At 40.3% G+C, this 13,693-nt stretch overlaps 1 protein-coding gene across 1 annotated transcript in view; it reads right to left on the bottom strand.

Moving 5' to 3' along the window:
* The window catches only part of PRMT3 (protein arginine methyltransferase 3), a 62,546-nt gene extending 56,432 nt beyond the window's left edge, over positions 1-6,114 (bottom strand). The window contains exons 1-6 of the mRNA XM_054198987.1: positions 6,026-6,114; positions 5,777-5,909; positions 4,990-5,072; positions 3,686-3,735; positions 2,257-2,359; positions 404-557 (exon numbers count right to left, since the gene is read on the bottom strand). Coding sequence (XP_054054962.1) covers positions 404-557; positions 2,257-2,359; positions 3,686-3,735; positions 4,990-5,072; positions 5,777-5,909; positions 6,026-6,050 — 548 coding nt within the window. The 5' untranslated portion in view covers positions 6,051-6,114. The remainder of the gene's footprint in view (positions 1-403; positions 558-2,256; positions 2,360-3,685; positions 3,736-4,989; positions 5,073-5,776; positions 5,910-6,025) is intronic.
* Between the last annotated feature and the right edge of the window lie 7,579 nt (positions 6,115-13,693).

The raw sequence follows: 13,693 nt of genomic DNA, 5'->3' as shown, positions 1-13,693 counted from the left end.
GTTAGTCACATATTTAACTTGTCGACACCGCCCTCTTCTCCATTGTGTACATCTTCAATATTTAAACTCATTATCTAAAGGACTAATGGAAAAGTGTCTGAAAAACAAAGAGTGGCCTGAAGCAAAATACATGTTTCTGGGCCACGGGCTTATTTAGCTTTCCTCAGCGTACTCTGCTCTTTCATTTTGTGCAAGCGTTGTGCAGTTTTTACTAATCATGTATTAGATAAAAGCCAAACCTACAGTCCCAACACAAGTCAGGACTTGTAACCAATGTAATGGTAGTAACATTCTACCACTTTTTTGAATTTCTATTGGTCTTTAAACATGAACATCTCATCTCACCTAAAGCACATCAAATAAAAAAAAAAAAACAACCCAAAGCTTCAGTTCAAATGCTTACTTCATTTTTTGAAGATCATCTTGTGCTCTAGCCAAGGCTGCTTCTGCAAGTCTTGCTCTGTGTTCCGCATGTTTTAATTGTTCAAGGAGCATCATGGTATCATTTAAACCATTAGAAGGCAAAATGTTTGCAGGTTGACAAAGATCTTCTATATCTAATGAAATGGGGAGAAAAAAAACACCAACCAGTCACATGTTGCTTCAAAGCAGCTCATAAACACACGATGTTTTCAGCATTGCTACTTCCGTCTTTGGATGATTTGTAAAAGTAGTCTGTTTTAGTATGGAATCACTGAATTTGATAGGCCTAACCACAGAACACAATACTAGTCAGTAAAACCAAGTATGCCAGAAACAAGCTCTATACCAAAGCAATAAATCCAGAATCCAGGCTTCTTTAAATACCAGTGTTTGATTATTGATAAAAGAGACTTTAGGTTTAAACTGTAATTAAGTTAATTACAGCCCTATCCTCTAGTTTTCCAGTTGCATTATTCTAAAGATAAAAGGGCTGTTAATGGTAGTGGTAAGAGGTAAGAAGGTATATAAATTAAAAATTTCTTAATAATTAGACAGTGACTCTTAGTTTTCAATCCAATTCCTCTGGCTTTTATAGAGCTTATGAACACACAAACCTCACAAGAGTATAAGCAGAATGAATCTAGATGAAACATCACTTTTTAACTACCAAAACTCGGACTCAGCACTAGTTCCCATTCACCTCTTCCTGAATTCAGCTGGTGACTTCAGCAGATATCACTGGATAAAAAAACAGGGCTACTGTGGTTTTGGATATAGTAAGAAGTTACTGCCAGCTTACTGGACAACAGACTTCGTTAAAAAAAAAATAAAAATGTATCTATTCCTTTTAATCATGGAAGACCAACTATTTGGCCCATGGGACTGAAATGAAGCACCGATGATTAAAATAAGACTTCAGAAGTTCAGATCACCCCCATAACCCTTTAGCAATTGCAACAGCAGCTCAAAGCATCTCAAAAGTCTATAGCTTGGGTAAAGAGCACACATCAGGCAGGAGACAAGAAAGCAAAATGTGAAAACCCTGTAGTAACCAACCCATGTTCTCTACCACACATTATCTCTGCTATCATGCAGCAGGGCTTGCTAAGAATAGGGCAATACTGCATTCCAGACTGTATGGAAAAGAAAAAAAATTCACAAGCCCCAAGAACCTTATGGTTTTAGGTGAAAGATAGATGTACAATCAAGTACAAATTTGGAAGAGAGTGGGAGGATCACAGGCAGCAAAAATAAGATTAAAAGTCAAACTGAATTCTCTCAATGCCACCTAATGAACTGTCATGAGAGAGAAGCTAAAGCTGCTTGTAGTGATTGCTAGAACCATTAAAGCATGGGACTACTTCTGTGCAACCGTAGTATACTACACTGGGTTGGTCCAAAATAGAACCTGTACAAAAGATGAACAGATTTTGACATGGCAAATTACTTGCTCCTGGCTTATAGCATATATTTTTGAATTAAAGAATCTGATTTTAAATACCTACAAGTAGAAGCTTTAAAAGCTTCATAAATCTTCCATTCATAAATCTTGTGTGGAGTGCCTCTTTGACCTGCTTAATCACTACACACAGCAACTCTGCTGTTAACATCAGATCTACAATAAGTGAATGCAAATAATAAAACAGGGCTGTGGAAATCTCAGTCATTAACAACCAACACATAACGTATGGTAAAAACTTCAGAGCATGATTTAATGTCATGACTTCAAGCTAGAATGTGGACTTTCTCATGTACGTAAGAGTCAACAATAATGATGATGTTTCACATGACACGAATTCTGCCAACATCACAGTACAACACGTATTTATTTACCAAACTGAAGTAGGAGATCATCTTCTAGCTCTGGTTTCAAATATTCCTCTCCTTCCCAAGGCAGCGGGCTGCTGAGAGAACTCAAACGTGCTGCTGTTGGTTTCTAGACAGCAAGAGAAGAGCATATAAGCAAAGTTTTTTTTCAAAAACATTAAAATAAGGCAAAGATCTGTTCTTCTGCCCATTAAGATATTATTAAAGTAGCGTTGTAGCAAAGGCTGAGAAAGACACTACTTTGAAGCATGACTAGTGAGAACAGTGAAGAAATGAACTTCTGGCTTCCATACTGGCTCTGACAAGTACTCACCTGAGCATACTGAGACTACAACCATGGTGACCAGAGAATAGCATAAAACTACACCTATGAGTTAGTCTGGGTCCAAAACACAGGAGGCTACAGGATCAAGGAATTCAGTACAAGCAGTAAAGCATAGCAGATTGATAGACATTAAAGGACACTTGCAGGATTCCACTGCTACCAGGAACCAAGTTTCTCGGGTGTTTGACTGTGTCAGACCCATAGCTTACAACAGGATTAATCAACAAAGCCAAGATACTAATCGTGCAAAGTGTTTTTACGTGAACAGCGCTATAAGGACAGGTGTCAGAAACGCCACATTCTCTCCTATTTCCATCCGGCCAGTTAATAGTTTGCCAGGAACTAGAGGTCAGATTCTGGACCTCAGTTTTTCCATTTCTGTGTTTACTCTGCATAGCTGGTTATACCTTAAATAACTATTTGAGGATTTAAGATTTGAAGATTTAATTCTTAAATTATAATTAAATTAAATTAATTAATACTTAATTACATAAGATCGTATTAAGTCTAAACCTAAACTTTTAGGGAACAACCAAAGAACCTACTTCAAAGGCACAGAACACACAAAAATACCCAGGCCTAACTTAAAACTGTAGGTTCCCACCAGCTTTCCTGATTCTGGTATCATTTTAGCAGAGATTAATTTTTGGTTCTGTGACCTAATGGATGACATGTTGTCCTTATTAACAGTGCAGTAGGGGTCTGGCCAGCTCACATTCCCAGGAAAGACTCTTCGCACCAACACATGTGCAAGGACTGAGAAACTTCAGTTATCAAGAAGTTAACCCATTACTGGAGCGAGACAGTAGAGTCAAAGGCCAAGATGAATTAACAAAACATGGTACTGCATAGCGTGGGCCTTTTGCAAGTTTGATTATCCTCTTCTAGAAACAATAAAACCCACGTTAATTAAACGTATTTAAAATGAAAACAACTTCACATCTAAATAAACCAATCAATAGCTACTTTAATTCCTGTGATTTCTTATTTCTAAAAATATAATACAAAATTCCATACAGTTATTTAAAAAGGGCAAATTAAAAGCACAGCATCTTGATTTCCCATTCTCCAGACATAGAATACAGAAGTAGTAGTATGTGGCACACCTACCTTTGATCTAACAAAGTTTATTAGTTTAATGTATCCATAAAAATCAAGTCCTGAAAAGAAATAAAGGAGAAAAAAAAGAGAGCTTGCATTACAGAAACCCCACATGCAATTTACAATGACATGAATACTAATTACTTGTTCCATTGGCCAGCTTCCCCTTGGGGTGTACATCATTACCTACTGCTGTCTTCCTATCTTAAGTTTGCCATCTACATTTTTCTTCTCTTCAGGACCAAACCAGGAAATTCTCACCCTCAGGACAAATACATTTACCACAAATTACGAATAGAACATATGAAAATGTGAATTATAAACAGGGATTTCACTCATTTAGCAGGCAACTACATCACGACAACCACATTTATCTCCCTAGCTACCTTACTGATCTTTTATGCTGTTTTGCTCCTTTGTTCATATTTTTAGCGTTCTGCTTAATAAAACGTAAATTAGTCCTACTCATCAAGAACACATACCAATATTGATTTAAAATTGCCACCTTGCTCAGAAATAACAGTAATTTAAATATAATTATGTGCTTTCCACAACAATAGTAAGTATACTGCATAAACTCAAAATACTTTCCATTGGATTTTAGACAGAAAACAGACCAGATCTTAGAATTTTACATGCAGATTTCTAAATGCTTTGTGTGGTTCCCATCCCCTTAAGTCTCTCTCCTTTTTAGCGCACACTCTTAACACTGTGTTTCTCCAACACCGTTCCCCTTCCCCTGCTTTCCAGTTTTGCTCTATATGCAGTAAGGTTGCCCAGGGAGGTTGTGGATGCCCCATCCCTGGAGGTGTTCAAGGCCAGGCTGGACGGGGCTTTGAGCAACCTGGTCTGGTGGGAGGTGTCCCTGCCCATCGCAGGGGGGTTGGAACTGGATGATCTTTAAGGTCCCTTCCAAGCCAAACCATTCTATGATTCTAAGATACGGATTTCAGACTCAGTAGTTCATCACTTAGCTAATGCTTTCAAAGCCCCCCCCACACTTCACGTACATGTATGTACGTGACTGAAGTAACCATCTTGGCCTAAATACAACAGCTTCAAGTAAAAGCCAACTTCACTTGGAAAGAATTAAACAGACACTGGAGTGCATGCCTTCCTGCAATCACCCAAGGGAATACATAAATATTGTATCTGCAACACATAAGCATTTTTCTACAATAGCTTTTCTTGTTCAATCTTAGAATCTTCAGCTACAACCAGGAAATACGTTAGAAACAAGCTAATCTTCACAATTTATTTTAAACGAGATGCTGATACACAAAAGGAAATGACAAGTCATGAAAAAAACTTACCATGTTTCTTGATCACATCACAAACATTAAACTGATGCTCTGTTTTGCAGTGGGAGAAGACATCTTCAGGAGAATTAAACAACCTGTAAATAAATAATTATTAAATATACAGTATTAACATGTTTAAAAGATGTAACGCTACTACGAGTTTTATGTGAGCTTTAATGCTGACCTGACAGGCAACGTGTTCAGAACACACCATTTTTGCTTTTGCTAAAGGACAAACAAGTGCCTGCTTACTCACATACCTCACAAAGAAGCTTCTACCTTGTTTGCTAAACATTTTGCAAAAAAGGGTAACAAACGCAAAAACTTTAACAAACCCATGAACCCTGTTAACTTTCAAAAACTCCTTGAGAGCAAAGACAGCATTAAACCACAAATATAAGAATGACACGTATAAGGTGATTTTGACATCTAGATCTGCAGCAACAAAATAAAAATTCTCATCTATTTACTGAAAATAAGAAAAGATGACAGAGAGAATCCAAGAGATAAACTTCCACACTGCTTCAGGACGAGGAGAGGAAAATTACGGGCTTCCCATATTACTTCTCTCTCCTTTAATCTGGATTTACGAAACCTTTGGCTCTAGAGAGGCCATACACAAGACGAACAAGCTCCAGAGCACTGTTACAAACCACACATTGTTGATTTTTCGGAGGTGGCCGCCCGCCGCAGGCCGGGTCTAGGCGCTGGCACAACCCCACCCACCCCAAGGGGCCTCAAGCGGTCCCTCGAGGACAGCGCAGGAACAGCACGCACACACACACACCCCCCGCCACACCTGTCGCAGAAGAGGCAGCGGGTCCACAGACCCTCGGTGGCGCCTTCTTCCTCCTCCTCCTCCTCCTCCTCCCAGGCCTCCTCGCCGTCGGACAGCTCGGGCATCTCCTCCTCAGCGGGCGGCCCGCCGGGCCCTGTGGAGCACACAGCAGGGAACCGTTACGCACCGGCGGGGGAAGGGGGGGGCAGTAAGGGAGGGGGAAGGGAGGAAGAAGAGGAGGAAGAGGAAGACTCACGCCCAGGTACCAACCTGCGGGAGCCGCCCGGGAGCCCATGGCCGCCCCCCGCCGCCGCTGCCCCACGTGCGCCGCTTCCGGGTGACGTCAGCGCGGAGGGGCGGGCCCGAGGGGGTGAGAGCGCCCCCTGGCGGGGCCCTCCGGACACGGGGAGAGGGCGCCGGCCGTTATCTTTCAAACGCCCGCGCTCGAGCGGCGCTGTGAGGGGGCGGCCGGCGCCATCTTGGGGGGGGCGGGGGGGGGGGCTCGGTCCCGTCAGCTCCGCTTTCACCCGCACCGAGGCACCCGCCGCTCTTAGTGCCTGGCCGCCTCAGGGAAGGGAAAACCAGCGAGAGAGATAAAGGGTTGCGCCCTCAGCCAGCCTAAAATATAAGAGATTATTTCGGTTTGGAGGTGGAATCCTTTGCGTGCGTGACAGGCGGCTGGCAAGCAAGTTTCTGTTTCTTATAAATAGTGTGGCTGCAATAGGAGAGTTAAAGGAAATAACACACACGTAGTGGCTTTTAAACAAAGTTTAGCAACAGACTTTTATAACTGAGGGCCTCGTTCAAATGCAGCAGTTGAAAGTGGCTTAAAAAAAGAAAAAAGATAAAGCTTGAGGCTCATCGTCTGAAGAAGATAGTATTTGACATTCTAGATGGGTTACCAAATCTCCTTCATTTTCTGTCTTCATTTTGTGCCTGCCAGAAACACACATCTGTTCAGAACCAAACAGTGGCTTTCCACTGGTTCGTGTGATGCTTCTCAGTAGCACGTGGTGGAGGAAATGTCAAAGCTAGAATTTTTTCCAATTTGTACCCTCAAAGTGTATAAATTCAGATCGTGCTAATACAAATATTTCCCAAAATAATGTAATTACCGTTTTGCCTTGAACCTGACTGTCTTGTATGACTACTACTTGCTAGAACAGAGGCATGCTGTGCATCCTAATTGCGCTAGTCTGACTCAGATGGCTAAATATGGTATTTGTGTGGCATCTCATAACTGAACAAGGTTACAGCCTATTTCTTTGTATCACATACTTAAGAAATCTCCTGTATCTCTTCGCTGCTGTTAGACGACTGCATCTCCTTAGGTGTCATACATGGGTTTATATATGTCAAGTTATCTAGCCTTGTGAAAAGTTATAGTCATTTTTAAATAACACCTTCTAATTTTTGATAAAATCAGATATCTGTGAGGAGACTAAAAATAATCCTTTTTTTCTTCATCCATTCCATTAGCAAAGCTAGAGTGCCTCTACCTTGGCACTTCAGTTCAGGAGATCCAACGTGTCCTTCAAAAGCTGATTTGCCAAACTCCCCAACTTTCCATCGTTTGGTCCACATCACAGTCTGGTCTTACAACGCATCAAATGGGTTCCTTTTTCAAACGAAACTGCTGCAGGTCACCGGACCAAACTACAGCTCCTAGCCCAAAATTAAAATCTCGAAGCATCCAGGTGCCGGGTGTTCAGCACCAAAGGTTTTGCTACACTTGCTGTACCACACTGCTTGCCAGGGCAGACATGCCAACAGTCTCCTCCCTTTTCACCTCCAATCTTGTTTTTCATAAGAAGCTATTCTGCATTGTATTTATTTTACGAAGGCTTAATCTGCAACAGCACTCAACACTCAATATGCAGCACTCGGCATAATTGGAGGTACCAACTGCTGGTTAGTCACTTGTTGCTCAACAGAGGGGACACCGGCATTAATCACCACAATCCCAGATTTTGGCCATTCTAGAGGGACTGAACCAAGGGTCAGATTCTAGTCTTATTTAGTCTTATTAGTGCAAATTCATTCTTTTTTGATTAATATAAAAGTATAGAGATTTGAATTGATCAGTAGGCCAAAAAAAACCCCACAAACAAATGGGTGTGTGTGTGCAGAATTCAAGAGGGAAACCTGAAAATCTGAATTTTCTTGTCTGGGTTACAATCTCTGATTTCTAATCTGTACTTGTAAATGTGTCCCACGCAGCTTAATTTTCCCTTTCACTTAGACCCTTATCTCTCAAAGTGAACAAAAGAAGGCTTTTAAGTATGGTACTAATTAAAGAGATTAGGTTTGCCTAGTTATAGGCAAATCCAAAGGGACATGTAAAATCTAAATATGGAAAACTGCTTTTAGATATGACCAGAATGACAAGTTTGAACAAGGATCAAGAGCTACTAAATCCAGCTCCTTCACGAATTCTGTTTTGTGTTTTCAGTTTTTAAATTCCGTATCCATTCAGAATTACTTCTGTAGGTACGACAAGATAACACTGATTCTGCAAACACTACTTGGTGGTACAAACCAATGCTTCTCATGGATTTTTTTTCCCTTACATAGCACCTCAGTACTACTCATTAAACTAAAATTAGCACAAAATGCTGGCAAAATACTGCATACCCTTAATGTGCAGAGAAGCCTAGGCAAGTCAGACGCTTCTACATTTTTCTCCCACAGTAGGGTCTGATTCCCATGAAAGAAACAGAAGTGACACAGAATGAGAAAACATACTTTTTCTCTACTCTTGCTCAAGCAGCTAATCGCAGAAATAGATTTAACAGCCACTGCTCTGTAAGTAGTGCCCGGGCTGATAGCAGCAAAAGCAGAAACAGCAGCTTCTTTGTGTTTTACTGAAATTCTCCCCCACCGAAGGGGCAAGGGGTCACTGATTGCATAGTCTTTGCTCCATTGCACACTCTCAGCTATTGTTGAGTCCACTCGGAGAGCAACAGACTGAATGTGCCGCACAGCCTTGTAACCGAATCTTCTTTTTTATTATTGCTTGAATTAAGATTCTCCATAAATGTAAAGCACCTGTGCGTTTGGGTCAGTGTATATAACATGTTGGGTGATGGCTATGAAATCCTGCAGCACCAGTATCTAACTAACACCGGCACCTCTTGAAATATGATCATCTTTGTTACAATCTCCTAATCCTTGTAAAGGGATTTGCATGGTACAGGAAGATTTACAATGTAATGGATTACTATTTCATAATCCGGGCCAAGGGGAAGAAACTTCAAATATCTACAATTTTTTACTGCATTTCAAACTTTTTTCCAGGTCTGGAATCACAACACGGGGGAGGCTGTTAGAGGGTGTTCGCACACAAAATATGGTATTAGTATATCACTCATGGGCTTTGTTTCATCTGGATTTCCAAGCATGTTTATCTTTATTCTCTACTTCCATCACTGTTTTGTGACCGCAGTGCTTGTCATTATTCAAAGGCAAAGAAAGGATGTTAATAGAAATTGTGCAGGAAACGAGACATTTCTGAGCAAACTGTTATTAAATGGCTGTGACCTTACCCTGTATAAAATAGATGTGAAAAAAAGAGAGAGAAAATGTTTTAAGAAATTATTATAGGAAAGCAAATTACTTCTTAGTCATTCATGTAGTCAGAGTTAGATTTTTTCAATTTTAACCACTCCAGATCTCCAACAGAGCACACAACTGCGCAGAACCACGAAGCTCAAGACTGAAGACGATTTTTCAAAAGCATTTTCTATCTATAAAGTCCAAATCATCTGAAATTTTGTACTACACTCCCTGAATACTAAACCCAGCCTGCACAGAGTATGGTCACAAATACTCTTAAGCTCGGTCCTCCCATCCCAGTTTGTTGCATTTTTCATTAAATTAATGATGTGAACTCCTTGTGGCAAGCAGTCTGAAAGCAGATAGCAGCTTTTTCAGTAAGTCTTTAAGATGTGCAGCAATGAAGAGGTTCTCACAAAGCTGTTGCTTCCCAACACTGCACAGCAATGAGAAATGCAGCTGCAGCAGCGATAGGTGTGACAGAAAGAGGTACAGAAACCTCACGTTTTGCAATGGGGCATCACTGCGAGTAAAACGCCATTAATGCCTGTGACATCTTTACACCTTTATCACCCTGTCAGCTGAAAGGTGAATTTAGACTCTGTTAAAATAATTAAGAGCTTAGAAAGATTTGCACGAAACATAAATCAGAAAATTTGAGTGCCAGTTAGCATACCGAGGGAACAAGCTGTAGTCAAAAAGTAACTTTTATTCCTATCATCAGGAAAAAATGAGTGATATTGAAAGCAGAATTGCTAATCTGGATTTGCATGCTCAGCCAGTTTATAAATTTCATTAAATGATGGCCATATTCCCCTTAATATAATTCTGAACTAAGGTAACTGACTGAGATATTGTTCATCTGGGCAAAGCCCAGGGGACCCTGTGTAGCGCTCACCCTGAAGGCAGGGTTCGGTTTAAGCTTGAGAGAGAAAGCAAGCCTGGATCTGCAGCTGAACTGGGACAGGAAGGGGCTGCTAAAGGGAAGCGTGGGCTGCAAAACAGAATGTTTTCATCTGGGCAGGTTTTGGTTTGTTGGGACTTTTTTGTTATTTAAGGGGTTTGGTTTGGGGATTTGGTGTTTGTTTTGTTTTGTTTTTAACAAAACCTCATCCTGGAGCTAGGGTTAGGGTTATGTTATGACGTATGGGGCTCGCTATGTTACACAGATAATTTTCAGTCCCCTCCATTCTTTCTCTGTTTTCTTCGCTTTGACATTAAAGCAGCATTTCTCAACCTGTCAGAAAGGCAAAGGAAATACAAATATCACATTCTCCCCCACTTTCTTGCATCAGATCAGCAAACTGATCAGATGGGCTGGTTTTTTTCCTCCCATGTTTAGTCCCTATCATACAAGCTTGTTAAACACCAGTGCATTTCGGTGCTACTCAGTCAGCAGCTTTGAGGAACCACAAATAGCAGGAATGTACAGCCAGAAGCGTGACACTGTTCATACAAGTACCTCTAGTGACCATTTTCAATGAGGGATTGAGCAAAACCAGGTGCTGCTGCAATTAGGGCAAATCTGCAGTGTAGTAAAAGGAGCGATACTACCTTGAGATAAAATATATTTATGCATCTCCAGCAGTGCCTCCATAAGACGTGCATTGCGCAGCAGCTTGAGCAACACAGGACAATTATAGAATCATAGAATGGTTTGGGTTGGAAGGGACCTTAAAGATCATCTAGTTCCAAGTGCCCTGCTCTGGGCAGGGAAATTGCAACTCTGGGTACTACAGACCACTGGGATCCATCTGAGGTAGCTCCAATCAGATAATGTTAAAAAACATAATAAAATACTTAGAGGCTTAGAAAATCACAGATCTTCAGAGCTACGTTCACTGTGGAACGACATGCAGATAAAAGTACTCGTGATCATCTTAAGGGTAAACTACAAAAGAAATCCTATCCTCATCTGAAGTAAAATGAAGTGTTTACCTTAGACCATGTATTTACCATGAAAATATATGATCTGTATTCATTCACAGCAAGAAAACAAGTGAGGACAGGCATTCGGTGGTGTTCAGATCAGCTAACAGGTCACACTAGTGGAACTAGGAGGGCTGTGCATTAAAACAAACCCTCAAAAGCAATGATTTGGGACATAATGTTTTTTAAAAATATCTACAAGATATTTAGTGTCACAATAGTGGATGTTAAGCATTTAGAAAACTTCGAATGTAAATTCTTACGTGAGTTACTTTTGAAACTGAAGCCCTTCTTGTGAGAGGCTGAGCATCTGAGAACATCAAGTCCACTGGAACCAGCTCTGGTCCACGCTCGTGAGGAGTAACAGACCGAAGACAGTGGAAACTTGATCTGTGCCAAAAGAAAGAGAGGATCAAATTGTTTGAGCCCTAAATAGGCTGAAGAAAAGTTCTTCATAGCTGAAGAAAAAATTAGAAATCATAAATGAAAAGAGCAGTGGTACATATTTTCATAGCTATTTAAGGAATCTGGTGCCTAGATTGGCAGGGCTTGATAAGGATGTCTTCAAGAGCAGAACTGAAATGCAAGTAGAGAAAGAGTGTGTAATTTTGTAGATTACACGGTAAGAGGGACCCACATAATACCGCTGTACTTCTGATGTCTTTACATATATATACAGTGTAAACGATTTACCTTAGTGTGCATTAGGTCACAGCCCAGACCAGTCTCTCCATTTTGATGGATGTAACAAAAATACTGTATTTCTTTGTTCAGCCCCACTTTCCCTAAGTTGTGACTGCCCCAGCAGACTGAGGAACAGCATTGATCATCATGAGCAGACAAAAACAAGTCAGAGAAAGAGATAAAAATCAAAAAGTAGAATCAGGCATAAGACCACATCCATTGACACTGCTTTTCTTGCAAAATAATTTTTACTTTTCCAACAAAGATGGAAGGGAGTAGCCGTCATGTTGCATTTTTCAAAAATAAATTTCACAGCTAACTGGGATGAATTCAGTTAGTTGCTTCCAGCAAAGGATGTACTATTTTACTTTCATTTCTATATTTAGAAAACCAGAGAGACTTATACAATGATTTTGATAACACACAGATTGGGAATATTTCAGGAGTTCAAGGTCCAAAAGACCTTGCAACAGTTTAGTTAAATCTTTGTAGAGGAGCTATAAACACAGGAGTTGTTTGTATTATTAGTATTGAAAAAATAGTTACCATCTTCTGCTGTAAACTTCTAATAAAAGCACTTTGCAGGAGAAGATACCAGCCAGCTTGGGGAGGTTATTTTCTCAGAGACAATTTAGCTACCCAAAGGCTTCTCCCAGAGGTCTAAAGAATGTAGAAAGCAGGAAAAAGAATGACTTATCCTGCACAAATAATGTAAGTAAACAGTAGCAAAATGTAAATGTGCAATCAAACGATATTTAAAGCAGGTAAACTAAATTATCTATTGTGAATCAAACAAGAAGTCGTTAAGTAGCATTAGGCTAGAGTTTTGATTTTTGTGCCAGCTTTTTTCAAGTTTTCTCATTTTAGCTTTTCTGTTGACAGATTTTTGCCTCGTTTTCAGTTTATTTCACTGAACAAAACTAACGTAAAAATGGAAGTGTCCTTCAGTAAAACTGCAAATTCTCCTGATAAATATTAATTCCCGCTTTTTTTAAAAGGTGCTTGTTTGAGGTATTATGAGTAGTAGCTATGTGTGTTAAATCTCCCATTCTTTGAACCAGCTTCTTTAAAAAAAAAATAAATAAATCAGCCAATGAAAAGTGCCTAGACCGACGCTGTCTCCCTCGGTTAATCCAAGGCCAGTAGAGGGATAATTTGATTAAACTGAGACCCTAATTTATTTAGCTTTAGTTCTGGATCAACCTCTTCTTAATAGAGTGCTGTCGTCTCCAATTGTTTGATGAAAATTAAAGTGACATAAATACCATGGGACTTTTTCAATCTGATTAGTCAGCTAACTTGCATCAATACTACCCCAGCCATCAGGCGCTGGCGTCCTTCCTTTCACCAGCCTTACTAACAACTGACAAGTCCTCCTTGAAGACCGGGCACCCACGCTGCCACTCAGACCCCCACACTTAACCCATCATCCGGCCTCAATGGGTCTTGTTTGACAAGGTGCCCACACCTTTTTCCATTGCTGTTCATCAGACAAAGCTAAATATTGTTTTATTAGCAATCAATAGCCTGTTAATCCCAAACGATTTCACAAATCCACTGAGCTCTCAAGCTGATTAGAAACATTTGGGTTGTGGTTTTTTTTTTTTAAAGCTGCTAAATTTCAGATGGATTTTCTCCTCTCCTCCCAACCCTCCCGCTCTGATATGGGCCATTGTAGCTGGTAAGCAAAGCCACAAAAGCAAAAGAGCTCTGTTGTCTTTAATGTTGCCTTTAACTGGATGTTTTAAAATGTCAAAGTTTTGCAGTTTA

This window comes from Rissa tridactyla, chromosome 4 (assembly GCF_028500815.1).
Source record: "Rissa tridactyla isolate bRisTri1 chromosome 4, bRisTri1.patW.cur.20221130, whole genome shotgun sequence".
In the NCBI taxonomy this organism is placed as follows: domain Eukaryota; kingdom Metazoa; phylum Chordata; class Aves; order Charadriiformes; family Laridae; genus Rissa; species Rissa tridactyla.
The sequence above is the reverse complement of the archived record's forward strand: the minus strand, read 5'-3'. Positions and strand labels throughout refer to the sequence as shown.